The sequence below is a fragment of the Homalodisca vitripennis genome, unplaced genomic scaffold (genome assembly GCF_021130785.1).
Source record: "Homalodisca vitripennis isolate AUS2020 unplaced genomic scaffold, UT_GWSS_2.1 ScUCBcl_2848;HRSCAF=7970, whole genome shotgun sequence".
Taxonomy (NCBI): domain Eukaryota; kingdom Metazoa; phylum Arthropoda; class Insecta; order Hemiptera; family Cicadellidae; genus Homalodisca; species Homalodisca vitripennis.
The window spans coordinates 1-14,726 of NW_025778974.1; the positions used below are offsets into that span (position 1 = coordinate 1).

Below are 14,726 nucleotides of genomic sequence, written 5' to 3' on the forward strand. Positions count from 1 at the left end.
GACATTATATGATTTATGTAACATTGTCCACTTTTTTAGAATAAGAATATAATGGGTTATATGTTGGTTGCATGTTAATTGTTCAACCATTGAATTTTCGCTTATTGGCATTTTTTTAATTAATTTAATAACTCTTTGTGGAATGCTATATCTCTCCTATCTGCCTGCATCAAATTTTAGAGAAACAAATTATCTTTGTAGTGTTTAATATGTACATACTACGTCGTGGCGATATATTTTACGCGAGGACGTCGGTCGTGTGACGCATTTCTACCTTGTATAGCTTTATTGCGTTTGTTAATTTCATTTTATTATGATGTAGAACTATCGGGGTCGTGCAATAATATTTCTATACATGTTAAATACTAATATACATTCTCTTATATAAAAATTATTTAAGTAAAGAAAAAAAGCTTACAAAAAGTTTATAAACCCACAACTCTGGAAAAAATTATTATTTTTATATTATTTCTGAAAAAAGTCTATAGAAATGTGCCATTCATTTACAAACAATGAAAATACACACATTACATTGTTGGTATTTACAATGCAAAAATATGAAATCTGAAGGGGACGTAGTTTGAATGAATGAATATTGATGAGATGGGCGGAAATTGAGGAGCAATGCTGTCTACTCAAGAATGTCATTTCATTTTTCAGTCCCCTCGTCCAGTCGTTGTCCATATCTTTCTGGTGGTATAGTTTTTTAAATGATATATCCCGGGGTCATTTTCAAGTCATAATGATAGCAGCTGATGAGGCTCTCCTGCCTCTAGACAAATAGAGATGTCAGAGACCAGTGATTCCAATGTGGGATATTGTAATTAGGCATTGTACTTATAGACCGGCTCGTCTACTCTGACAGGGAAAGTTACTATGCACTAAAATAATGTACCTAAATCTAATTACTTACACCTCACTTTAATTTTTTTAATAATATTTGATTTAAATTAATATTGTTTTTAGTAAAATTAGGGAATCACATTTCATAAATATAAAAACATAGCCTGTTATTAGGTTGTTGACCCTTATAAGTAGTGTTTTTTATAATACATGATGAGATTAACTTCGTTTTTTTGGAACAAAAAAAAAGAGTTTACAATTAAAAATTTTAAGATGGCCATTTTTCCATGGCAAAGAATCAATCTTTTCTGATGTTTAGGTCTTTCGATCAACCTCGTTATAAAACTTTCCGAGAGATTATTTAGAGTTGTAAGTTTCTTCATACTACTTACTCTCTCTAACCTCCTTATGTCTCATGAATTTATGGTTGAGGTCGGTTTTTGTTTTCTAATTCTATGCACTTTTTGAGTCTCAGTAACAGTTTCAAATTAAAATTACCCTGAAATTAAAACGACTGTGTGAAATTGCAATTTTCTTCATCCACCCTTGTTCAACGTGGAGTAAATGCCTTTTAGGATATATGCTACCCTGAAGTAAATACCCTTTTTACTGGATTTGCACTATTTGATTGATTTTAGAGTCCAATAGAATTATAGCTAAGTGGAAAAAGAATGAATTTTGGTTGATGAGAAACCGTTAGATAATATTTTAGGAGGCTCGATTAAGGAAAGGGACCGACTATTACCACTAGGCAGTGTGAAGACGCCGAACACATTACTGATTTTACCACAAGTGTTCACTAGGTTACACCATAATGACGCGAGTTTATGAACAGTGCATATTCAAAATAAAAGTTTTGAAATATTTTTAAAACAGTTTACCTTTTGTTTTAATGAGAGGTAACCTAAACCGTATGTCTGCTTGTTGTTGTAGGGCTCCAGGTTTGTGATCACCTAGTAAGGCGTGTGGAAAATAGGCTGCAAGCAGTCTGTGTAGGGCAGGTGGCGTTGAAGACGGAAGATAGTCCTTCACGGATTCACATTAGCACAATACAGACCCACGCAAATGAATAAGTTTCATAACACTGGTGGCCAGGTCCTGTAGAGCAACGGTATGACGCGGGTCTTTTATGATCCCGGGAGCAGAGGACGTTCTGTAGTAGAGATTGCCAATCCAGAGCCACTGATCATTTAAATGTTAATGTTAAATGGTAACAAAAAATAGAAATCTATAAACTAAATAGCTTTAAGTGATGAGAGTAGCACACAGGGGGGAGAGAGAGTAAGTAATGGTCATCTGTGGCTAGAGAGTTACATAAGTGCGCGGTTGCCCCAGGCGGGACCAGAGAGTTATAAACGAGGCAAGGCGTGCCTTACGCATTGCAATGGTGGTCAATTTGATAAAAGTCAACCGTGTGTGATTGGTTGGTGGCAGGTTTACAGTAAACAGCCTGATCGTTTCGGGAAGGAAACAATGGTTTTCATTGGTCTGTCACTGTACCGTGATGAATATTTTTAACTCAACGTAAGAGAAATGGATTATTGTAGGCACACTAGGCCGCAGAAAGAGATTATGGAGTTTAATTTAGTATATTAACAGTTTTAGTAAATTAAAGGCTAGAAATATAGAGTTCATAAGGTTGCACAAAAACATATTTTACATAATTTATTAAATTCAATAAAAGTAAGCCTATTTTCCATATTAGGCAATAAAAAACAAGTTATTTTAAACTGCAATAAATACTTACACATACCGGCCTACGCCTTGAATATCACTCCTTGGGGATTCAATGAGAGAAGAAAGAGCAACATAGGCTCAAATTGACAAATGGTTATAGGCGGGTGGTAAGAGAGGACAGTTAATTAATTGTAGAGGTGAGAGGTAAGAGAAAAACACCTTTCAAGCTGCTGGACGAAGTGAGAGTTCCACTTGACGGTCATTGAGTATTCTTATCCATCTCGAACTGTCATTTTTCCATCTTGTCCCTGGAATGTGACATCAAGTGAACCCGTTGCATAAAGGGGCCAAGATGAGAGCGGGAATATCCTGATTTGCACCAGAGACGCAGGTCTCCAGGTTGGAGGTTGCGGGAAGGAGTGCTCCACTTGAGGCGCTGCTGAAGAGTCTCGAGATATTTGACATGGACATGGTCAATGAGGAGGTCCACGGACAGGGTGCTTCTTGGGCAGGATGCACGGGTAAGACCACGTTCGGCGGTGAGGTCAGCGTGGCGCAGTCTGCCGCCGACGCGGAGAAGTCCATCCGGACCCTGGAATGGGGCAAGGCGTTGAAGTCTGGTAGAACACGTCTTTCGGTCCCGCAGTTAGAGCCAGATCTTCAGTGAAAGCTTCCTCTTGAAAATTCGCACTGGGCGGAGTCCCGTCCTGTCCTTGGAGAGAGGTCACAGAAGTGGTGGTTTGGTGAAACGACAGTTGTGGATAAAAACGCAAGGGCGTAGGCCATCACGTGCAACAATTTCCTCCAGGAAGAGTACTGGATGAGGAGGTACCCACGTAAGGCGGTTGCTGTGGCCAAGGCAATGACAGGAGTGGAATGCTTCAGCTCCCCTAGCTCCTCCAGAGAGACCGAAGTCCAGGCTGGAATCAGTATCTGGCCAGGCCGAGGAGGGGAGACGCAACCAGTCGGGTCCATGCCACCAAAGGGGATGATCCACCAATTGAGAGGGAAGGATCCCACGGAGGCGCAGTCAGCAGGATTGGAAGCACTAGGTATGTAGCGCCAGCAATCCACAGCCACAAGCTCTTGAGTTTTGCGCCACACGATTAGCCACATAGGTTTTGAGGCGATAAGAAGGTGTTTTGATCCACGCGAGGGTCACAGTAGAGTCGCACCAGCAGGACAATAGAACCAAACTTGCGGGTGGGAGCTAATTGAGTAACACAATATTTCACAAGTTGGGCCAGGAGATGAGCTGCGCATAGCTCCAGTCGGGGAAGCGTCACTCTTTTGAGAGGAGCGGCGCGAGGTTTTAGCCATAACTTGGCTTACGTGCACCTTGTCATTGGAGGTAGAGCGGATGTAGACTTACAGCAGCATAGCCTAGTTCTGAGGCGTCAGAGAAACCGTGCAAGTCCCAGTGAGTAGCAGCAGAGAGTAGGGGATAGCACGAGGAATTGTAATAGTAGCAACGTGCTTAAGTTCAAATAAAAAGGCGTGCCATTTTTGGTATATTTCTGGAGGGAGCGGATCATCCCAATCTATGCCAGAAATCCATACGAGTTGCATGATATTTTTTGCGAGCATTATACAAGGCGCCAAAAAACCACAGGCGTCATAGACTTGAAAATGAGACTTAAAACTTTACGCTTAGTGGGGTTTTCACAAGAAAAAATTAAAATTAAACGTAAAAGTGTCAGTCAGAGGGGTCCATTTTAAGGCCCAAATAGAGAAATGAGGCTCCTGAGAGGTTGCAGAAAAACTGGGATTTCCCGATGATCTTCAGGAAGGTGTTGCAGAAGTCTCGGAGAGTTCGAGACCCACTTCCGGAGCTCAAAGCCACCGAGCCGAAGGAGTTTGATGAGTTGATCTTGAAGTTCAGCGGCGAGTTCTTCAGTCTCAGCTCCGCAGATCAGGTCGTCGACGTAGCTCTGGTGCTTGAGAATCTCAGCAGCATGGGGGTAGCGGTGACCTTCGTCTTCTGCCAATTGATGTAGAGTTCTGATGGCCAAGTAGGGTGAACAATTCAGGCCGTAAGTAACTGTCGTGAGCTTGAACGTGGACATCAAGTCGGTGGGGTGATCACGCCATAAGATCAGTTGGAAATGTTGATCGTCAGGATGCACCTTGATTTGGCGGTACATCTGTCTGATGTCACAAGAGAACACTTACGTTCTGAAGGCGGAAGCGCAGAAGAATGTCACAAATATTATTTTGCAGTTTTAGGTCCAGTCAACAGAGTGTCGTTGAGAGAGAGTCCGGATCTGGTTTTTGGCACTGGCGTGTCAAAAACGACGCGTAGTTTGGTGGTGCTACTTTGTGCCTTAAAAACACCGTGGTGTGGCAGAAAGTAGTGGGGAGTGCTTAAGTCAGGTGTAGGGCAAGCCCTGCATATGGCCTAGAGAGAGATATTCATGTATAAAATCAGAAATATAAATTATAATACTCCACATCAGTGGGAGCGTGGAGCTTGCGCTCGAGTGAATAGAGTCTACTTTCAGCATGAACTTTGGAACTTCCCAGATGAGTACTGGTGTTCTTGAAAGGGAGGCGGACCATATATCGACCCTCATGGTCCCTGGAGTGCGTGGTAGAAAAATATTCATCGCATTGAGTTTCCTCTGCAGACCTTTTACTGGGAGCAGGCAGTTCCTCTTGTGTCCAGAAAAACGCTGCAGAGAGGCGTGGAGGTCCACCTCAGCAGTCGAGAGAAGAGAGACAGCCATAGTAGAGACAGACTGCGTCAGTAGTGTGCAGGAGCCGTCCCCATCAGCACGAAACCAAAACAGGTGCCCAGGGCGTGAGGTAAATTGAGACCAAGAGAGTAGGTCTCGTGAGTAAGAATATGTGGAAATAGCGATCCACCAATAAGCACGTCAATGCCACCAGGGGAGGTGGAAGGTTGGATCAGCCAGTGTAATATTTTTAACCTTATTCATGACCTCCTGAGATATTTGCACTCGTGGGAGGTCTACAGTGATTTGTGGCAATATGTGGAACGAGTGCGGGGCGGCAACTGGGTGGCCAGCAAGAGTTTTCCACGCCCAGAGTTAAAAATCCGCGTTGTGTGAGCAGAGGTTTGAGAAAAGGCCGGCGACATTAATAGTGGCCGGACGGCGCTGTGTACCCAACAGTTGGGAAGGCTTTCTCGCGTAGTAAAATTTAGCATGCTTCCTGAATCAATTAAGGCACGAAAGACATAAGCTTGTCCGTTAGAGGCGGTGAGCTTGACAAGAGAAGTACCCAGAAGAACCGTGGTACTGGGGGCGGACGTCTCGATGCAGTGTGCCATGAGCGTGTAGTGTGGTGTGTTCGGCCGGGCTAGGAGGCGAGAGCGCTGTGGTCGCAGGCGGAGGGCGGACAGCAGGTGTAGTGTTGTTGCACTGCTCTGCGCAGTCCGGCCGCCGTCACGGCCGTTCTCACACAACGGGACGAACGCGGTCCGACGTACTAACACTGGACCGCGTTTGGCCGATCAGTGAAGTGTAGCAAGGTATGATGACGACCACGACATGTTCGACACGTGAATTTAGACTGACATTCACTTAATCTGTGCGTCCCCAAAACAAGAAGAACAGCGGTTGTGCTGTTTAATAATCCCGTGCCGTTCTTGAGGTGCCTTTTGGCCGAAGCTGGGACAGCCACAAATTTTTATGACCGCTCTGATGGCAATAAAAACATGATGGGCCTTGTTTATAGGCCGAGGAGGGGTGGAGAGGAAGCCGCTAACAAGCTCACGTTTTTAAGAGACGATGTGGGCTTATCAAATCTGGGTTTTGACCCAAAATAAGAACTTGAAGCGTTTCTTGGGGTCCACAATATTGTCATGTAGACTACTGTCCTCAATGTGGCTGCATTCCAGGTTGAGAAACTCAATTATTTGTTTCAACCGAGGGCAAAGTATGAAGCTCTTACTTTTTTCGAAACTGTTCTAGGCTTGTGTGACCATCCGATTATCAATCTTGCGTAATAACAAGGCTGAGAGAAGTGGGTTTGTTACTAGTGATGTCATTGTTTAACGCTTTAAGTGATTGCGTATGTTCGTGAAAAAGATTAAGGAAAGCACGGATATTCTTCACAGATGTGCTGGAGATGACAGGAAGGTCTAGTATTTGATTTAAATGTAGTGTGAGTAAACGCCTAGTATTATGGTAGCGATCCTTCAGCAGCTGATAAGCGATTGCATAATTTTGCTCAGTTATATTTAGCGACTTTATTCAGAGAGAGTGGTTCGCCTGAAAGCACGCTCAAGAGATATTGAAATTTCATTACATCGCTTAATTGCGCATTGTTGTGTACGGCTTGTTCATAAACGTTGATGAACGTACAGAAGTCCAAGGCAGCTCCGTCAAAAGTTTTTAATTCCAATTTCGGTAGCAGGACGTTGACTTGAGGGGAGGCAGGCGGAATAGTTTCGCTTTTATTAGCTTTAGCTTGTCTCTTGGTCTCAATCATAATAGCACGTTAGCAGAAAACGTAATCAACTAACTCGTCCACGCTCGCTACTGCGGAATAGTTTAAGTGTATAGTCGGAATCTACTTTTTAATTCCAACTCGTGGCACAAATCTAATATTGCTGAAAATTCCTGTCTGAGTCTCTGAATAGATTTAGCTCTGACAAGCAACTGCTGAAGTATATTTGGAATCGGAAGTCATTCTTTGTTAAATCATACTTTGTATCTGAGAAAAGAGGTGTTCTCGCTTTGCATTGGCCACTTTAAGAGACATCGCCATGTTGAAAGTGTTTGTATAAAATTAATCAATTTGAGTTAAAACTTCAAAGGTGAAAAGTGAAACAAAATATTGTCCTCTTGAATTGAGACAGTGATAAAAATAGAAAACTAAATTATTTTCCTCTGAAAGTATTTTCCCCAAGAAATAAGAAGTATCTAAACATATATACAATACAATGAAAAACAATTTAAAAAATATTGTTTAGTTTTTTTGAGGTAAAAACTCAATAAATAATGCAATAAGTAGAGTAGGCTCGTATAGGCCTATAGTATAGCTTTGTTTCGAGAAAATAAAAATACACTGTTATTATGGAGAAACGTAAACAAGACAAGTTGTTATTAAATAATAAACAACAATTAAGGTTATTGTTGAGCTAAATTCAGCTATAATGTAGCAGAGGCTCTGGAAACATTCATGCGCACGTACTACATGTAAACTGTCAGTGGTAAAGTATGGTAGTGTTGTGACAGTAACCATAAACCATGCATACATATGCGTGAGCAATGTTCAAATAGAAATTATAATAAACAATTGTGAGCAGTAAGTAGCTTTTTTTTCTTTTTAAGCTGAGACTAGAATATAGTGTTGACAAAATAAACATTTAATTTTGCAATAAGGGTGCAAGTCCTGCTCAAGGTAAAGTGTCAATAACCAAGATTGTTTATATTTAACCTGCTTAGAATAATGCGTATTACAAGTAGGGCTGATAACCAACAAGTATTGAGAAGCGGTAACCATTAAACATAATAATCAGTTCACCTGTTGCTGTAAACAGTCTGAAAGCTTGTTTGTCAACAAAACAATGCAGTCGACAGAGCACCACAGCTGATATGATCAGACGTCACAGCTGATATAATCACAGCTGATATGACTGGATAGGGGATTGGAAAATCGATATGCACGGACTTTGCAATCGTGAAAGAACCTGAAACCACACTTTGAAATATGCACTGTATATAGCTTATAAGAGTTGAGATTGCACTGATATTCACCAATGGACTAAATTTCTTATTATCCGGCTCGCTAAGGACCATGAAAAGAATGAATTTTGGTTATGAGAACCGTTAGATAATATTTTAGAGGCTCCATTAAGAAGGACCACTTTACACTAGGCAGTGAAGACGCCGAACACACTGATTTTAACAAGAGTTCACTAGGTTACACATAATGAGTTTATGAACAGTGCATATTCAAATAAAGTTTAGAAATTAAACAGTTACCTTTGTTTTAATGAGAGGTACCTAACCGTAGTCTGCTGTTGTTGAGGGCCAGGTTGTGATCAGTAAGTGTGGAAATAGGCTGCTGCAGCAGTCTTGTAGGCAGGCGTGAAGACGGAAGATGTCCTTCACGGATTCACTCACGCACAATACGACCGCAAACGAATAGTTCATAAACACTGCGGCCAGTCCTGTAGAGCACGGTAGACGCGGGTGTCCGGGAGCAGAGACGTTCTGGTAGAGATTGCCAATCCAGAGCACTGACTTTAATGTTAATGTAAATGTACAAAAAATAGAAATAAACTAATATTTTAAGTGAGAGAGTAACACAGGGGGGAGGAGAGAGTAAGTATGGTCATCAGTGGCTAGAGAGTACATAAGTGCCCCAGGCGGGACCGAGAGTATAACGAGCAAGCGTGCCTACGCTTGCAAGGTGGTCAATTGATAAGTCAACCGTTGTGATTGGTTGGTGAGTTTACAGTAAACAGCTGATTCGGGAAACAGTGGTTCATTGGTCTGTCACTGTACGTGAATATTTTAATCCAGTAAGGAATGGTATTGTAGGCACTAGGCCGCAGAAAGAGATATGGAATTAATGTAGTATATACAGTTTAGTAAATAAAGGCAAATATAGAGTATAAGTTGCACAAAAAATATATACATAATTATTATTCAATAAAAGTAGCCTTTTCATATTAGGCAATAAAAAACAAGTTATTTATTGCAATAAATACTTAACACTAAGTGATAAAATATTTATTGTAAACTGTTACTCATTTCAAATCATTATGAAGTAATTACGATTTATTTCTATTTCAATACCCTCAAATGCATATTCCCAGATACCCCATCGCTGTAAGAATCTTTATACATTTATTTATTTATTACCAGTAACATACAAAGAAACGTGATTAATATTTAGGTACAGTAAAAAAGTGTTTAACATTTAACTTGTCGTAAAGGTAAACTTTGACGATTTTACGGTTACACTTTGACTTTGATTTATTTTTGTAATGCTTAGTCTTCACGAAGGGTTTTTGCCTTCATTTGAAAGCTTTTTTTAATCAGATATATTAGATTATTCAGTCTTAAGAAAATTGTTTTCTGTAGAGTAACATTTCTTTCCTTAGAGTGTTGTCTTGGGATGAGTGCGTATTTTCATTTGAAATACCTGACCTCAACCTTAGTAATACATATAATATTTGATATTTAACATGCTAGAAGACATTTAAAAATAATAATATATTCCACTTTTTCTTAAATGATCAATCACAAAAAGGGAAATGCTTAATAAATCATTTATGTATATTTGTATTACTTTATTTTTACAGTGCAGAATGCACTCATTTTCATTTGAAATACCTGACCTCAACCTTAGTAATACATATAATATTTGATATTTAACATGCTAGAAGACATTTAAAAATAATAATATATTCCACTTTTTCTTAAAAGATCAATCACAAAAAGGGAAAATGCTGAATAAATCATTTATGTATATTTGTATTACTTTATTTTACAGTGCAGAATGCACTCATTTTCATTTGAAATACCTGACCTCAACCTTAGTAATACATATAATATTTGATATTTAACATGCTAGAAGACATTTAAAATAATAATATATTCCACTTTTTCTTAAAAGATCAATCACAAAAAAGGAAAATGCTGAATAAATCATTTATCTTATATTTGTATTACTTTATTTTACAGTAAAAAGTGCAGAATGTATATAAAATACATAATAATTATCTCTAGATACTTAAATATCATTCCATCATATTAACTTGACATTTATTAAGCATTAAATTAATTAAGAACCAAGTCTAAATCACAACTAACCTATATATTATTTACTTTTTACAAAATTATGTGTTTATACCGAATAGCGTAATGGATATACCTCCATTTATTTGGGAAAGGGTGGGATCGTGATTTATCGATGCGCCTTCCTACAAAATCTATTCCCCGAGAGGATCATTTATTGCTAATAGATCCATTTGATTTATCCGTTTTGTTTCTGAACCATACGGACTAAAGTTAAGTTTGATTTCATTGGAATGGCCAATCACAAATTGCATCACAAAACCAAAAACGGAATATTGAGTAAAACATACATTTGTGGTTATATTGCATGTTTTTGCTTTATTCAATGGTTATATAGGACTCAATTAAATGCGCATAGTACAGGGTGTATCAAAAAGAATCATCTGATTAGGCTTGTATATATTTGGAACCGTAGTAAACATATACAATAACAATTTTTTTTTTTCTGAAATGGAAACTCAAAAAGTTTTTTTTTCATACCTTTTCAAAAGTTTTCAATATGTCAACCTTTATATACATGGCATATGTCTATGCGGTATTTAAAATTTATCCCACACTGCAGCGAACATGTCCTGAGTTACTGATTCCACTGCTGTTGTAATGCGATTCCTCAGTTCATCCATTGTTGTTGGTAGTGGAGGCACATATACAGAGTCTTTGATGAAACCCCACAAGGACAAATCTTTTTCCAGCGCGGCCGATCCACCGGTCACGAATTCATTGATTTAAAAATTGCCGGACTGCCAGAATCCAATGTGGCAGTGCCCCGTCCTGTTGGTAAATAAAGTCATTCGAATCAGTCTTTAATTGGGGGAAAAGATAATTCTCAAGCATTTCGAGATATGTTATTCCTGTAACAGTGTTCTCAGCAAAAAAAATGGACCGTACACCCCTAATATATATATATATATATATATATATATATATATATTATATATATATATATATATATATATATAGTAAAGAGGCAATTATGAACGCAGCAGAGTGTAAATAGTGCCAATTCAGGTTTGAAGGTATTGACATATCCAGTCAATAGTTAGGCTTTATATCATGTGTTAAAATATTATTGTAGTCAATCTTTTTTCAAATTATTCACTCTGCTACTTTCCTATGCCATTATGAGTACTTATAAGACAAATGTAAACATTTAAGCTAATTCTCAGCCAAATCTTAAGATGTGGCATTAAACATTATCGAATTGGAATGTTCCATATATACAAATAAAGCTTTATACAAAATTTCACGTTTAAAAGTCAGTTTTTTTCTCGAGATATAGATTGATCAGACAGGGATACAGAAATAAAATTTATCAGCTTCCAAATTATATGCTACGTTAGCGCTTAGCCTTTTTATAGAATATTTATCAGTTTTAATAAATATTTTATTATATTGAAAGGATGAGCTTTAAAAAATGTGTGACAAAGCTTTACAGTTGCAATATATTTTCACATTAAAATTATACGTAAGACAACTGCGTATGTTAATTAAATAAAAAAGTTATCAAATATATTATCATATCGGTCTCAAATACGAAGCTCCTTAAAAATTTTAAATAAGAAATCATTATGTTCTTAGTTTATGATATTAAATATCGAAAATTTAAATGTTTCACGATACGTATTATAATTTTGATTTTCGCAGTTTGGTAAAACATGGAGGTTATAAATTTAGATATTGACGCAGTGTTTTTTTATGCAGAGGTAAATATCTTAGGGTAACTTAATATGTTTAACCGAGTGTGGAGGAGGTTGAAAAACGGGAATTTTAATTAACTCAATATATTGTAAGCGGCATAAATTGTAAAAAGCATTGTTAAAATCTGATATAATAATATTTCGTTTATTATAGTAAATACATCAATTTATATTTTCGTGTTTAAGTTTTTTGTAGTTAAATGATTTAGTTTAAAATAAAACATTGTTTGAGTATATTAGAAATCTACTGATTGAACTGTGTTAGTGTAATTAAATATATCTTTTTATCAGACCGACAGAGTGACGTCCTTTTCCACCTTCTGAAGTGATAGGCCTCATAAACGCTCGGCCTATAAATTGTAATTTTCAAGTCAGTCAGTTTCCAAGACATCATACGCTTTATGTATTATAATCAGCCTTAATTATTGTGTTAGTTTTGTCTCTGAAACTTTAATTTTACCAATAACTTTTATACATAACATTAATTGTCCTGACTAAACCTCAATTGAGTTGGTAGACCTGCTCAGCCTTGCAAGTCTACTTATTTTTATGCTCCGTGATTGTTGTATATTTTAAACTGTTTTAGTTATTATGTTGTTCACGGAAGTTTTTTAATGTATTAATAAGTGTCAAAGGAGAACATTCCAAGTTGCCAAAGAAAACGACACGCAGCTGTAAAGTAGTGTATGTCAGTCTCGTCACTTAACATACTTGGAGCGGAGAAGGGAAGTCTGTAGCGGCCTGTCAGACGGAACGGCAAGCGGGACTACTGCGCATCTGCAAGGCACAGCTGGCGCTACCAACATCGCCGCACTAGTTTGTCCCACTATTAACCTTCGTCACGCCCGAGCCTTGCTGTACTACACTCTGCTGCTACGGTGGATTTTATCTTGCGCCTTCAATAAAGTGACGCACCCTACCAACATCTGAGCTCTACGTAAATCGTCGCTTAACTTGAAGGCATCTGTATAGACTATATATTTTATGTCTTACATTTTTCAGTATTGAAGCCTTGTTATTTGTAGTTGTTCGTTGTTGTTGTTGTTAGGTTTTAAGTATTGTTTTGTTTTATATGTTTATAACTATATTATTGTTGCTATTTTATGTTACTTTTTAAATTAATTTATTTTATTTATTGACTATTTTAATATTTTATTAAAATATATTTTATTATTATTTATTATTAGATTAGGTTAGATATTTTATTGTTTTGACAAAAAATCTAAAAAAACCTTAAATCTGACTAAAGTTATTATTGGCCATGGATAGCTTTATATTTGACTGCACTAATTTTAACGATGATGCTAGTACGTTAGTTTCTGAATTTTGTATTCAGCTAGATAAACTTGTATCAAATTGTGATTGTGACTGCAATGAATTGATTAATGGAGCTTCTGGCGTTGTTTTGAAGTTTGATGACGTCTGCGGACAGCTGAATGACGTGTGTAGTAAATATGAGCGCTTGAAAGAAGAAACTGGACTATTTGAGTGCACAGAGGGATGTAGAAAGGAATTCTCACCGTTCTGAATTAAATATCTCTCTTAGCAATAATGACCATTTAGTTAATGAAAAGAATACTTTAGAAGTTAAGATTAAGGACATTAGAAAAAAGTTGTCTAAGGCCGAAAATACAAATTCTCTGTTGAGAAATCTGCAAGCAGAACATGATAACATTGTAAATGACTACGAAACAGTTCAATGTGCTAATCGTAAGCTAATTGTAGAAAATAGCAGACTAAAAAAGTTGGTCGAAAAAAATGAAAGCATTTGTAATGTTTTAAAAGATAAGCTGCTAGTAAACACTAATAAGATTGTTCAACTTGAATCCTCATTGAAGGTTTTAAACAATAAATGGTTATCAGATGAAATTATAACTGATCATATCAGGTTACTGAATTCTGAAGTCACTAGAATTCAAAATGATATTTTGTTTGTTGATCCAACTTTGGACGCAACTTCTCAAACTGCATAGTAGAACTTATGTAGATCAGGCTTTAAGTGACATGTCGTTTTATAACAAATCCTGGGTGTTTTTTGTATTAAACAATTGTGACCAGGGTCTTGAGCAGAATGGTGGGTCACATTGGAGCCTACTGCTCCTTGATAACACAACACGAACAGCAGTACACTACGACTCGGTGCGCGGCCTGAACGAGCGGCATGCTGCAGCGTTGCTTGTCAACCTTGGATTAGATAGTGTTCCAATAAGTGAGGGGCAGACTTTTCAGCAGACAGAGTCTTTTGAATGTGGTGTTCACGTTCTTGTTAACGCTCGGCTGTTGCTCGGTCAGGTGTGCGACCGATTCGCATTGACTCACAACACACTGCATCTCACTGACACCTCTGAGACACATGGTAGTACTAATGCCACTCTTGTACCAAGTTCTCAAAGTAGTAATAATTCTAGGTCAAATTTGGCAAATGATAAAGTGTGGAAAGTTGTGAAAGGTAAAAAATGTGCCAGGCAAAACTTAAATCCGGAATAAACATAATCAAGTACCTTGTAAAAATAGATTTGTAGTTTTAAGTAACCACACTTCTGTTACTGAGTCAGTTGTTAAGGTTGTTAAGAGCTCTTCAGGTGTCTGGAGTGAAAATTCTGGTCATGTAAAATGCAAGGAAAAACGTAAAACAGACTCTTTGAAAAGCAAAGATAAAAGAAACCCCTCTAAAAATAAGAGTAAAATAAATGTTGAAAGTAGTAGTTGTACAGTAGGCCTAAATAATGCA

General features: G+C 37.8%; 1 protein-coding gene across 1 annotated transcript; it reads left to right on the forward strand.

Moving 5' to 3' along the window:
• The first annotated feature begins 13,999 nt into the window (after positions 1-13,999).
• LOC124372299 (sentrin-specific protease 8-like) lies at positions 14,000-14,482 on the forward strand. Its single transcript, XM_046830681.1, has one exon. The coding sequence runs from the start codon at positions 14,000-14,002 to the stop codon at positions 14,480-14,482; it is 483 nt and encodes a 160-aa protein (XP_046686637.1).
• Positions 14,483-14,726: the final 244 nt, after the last annotated feature.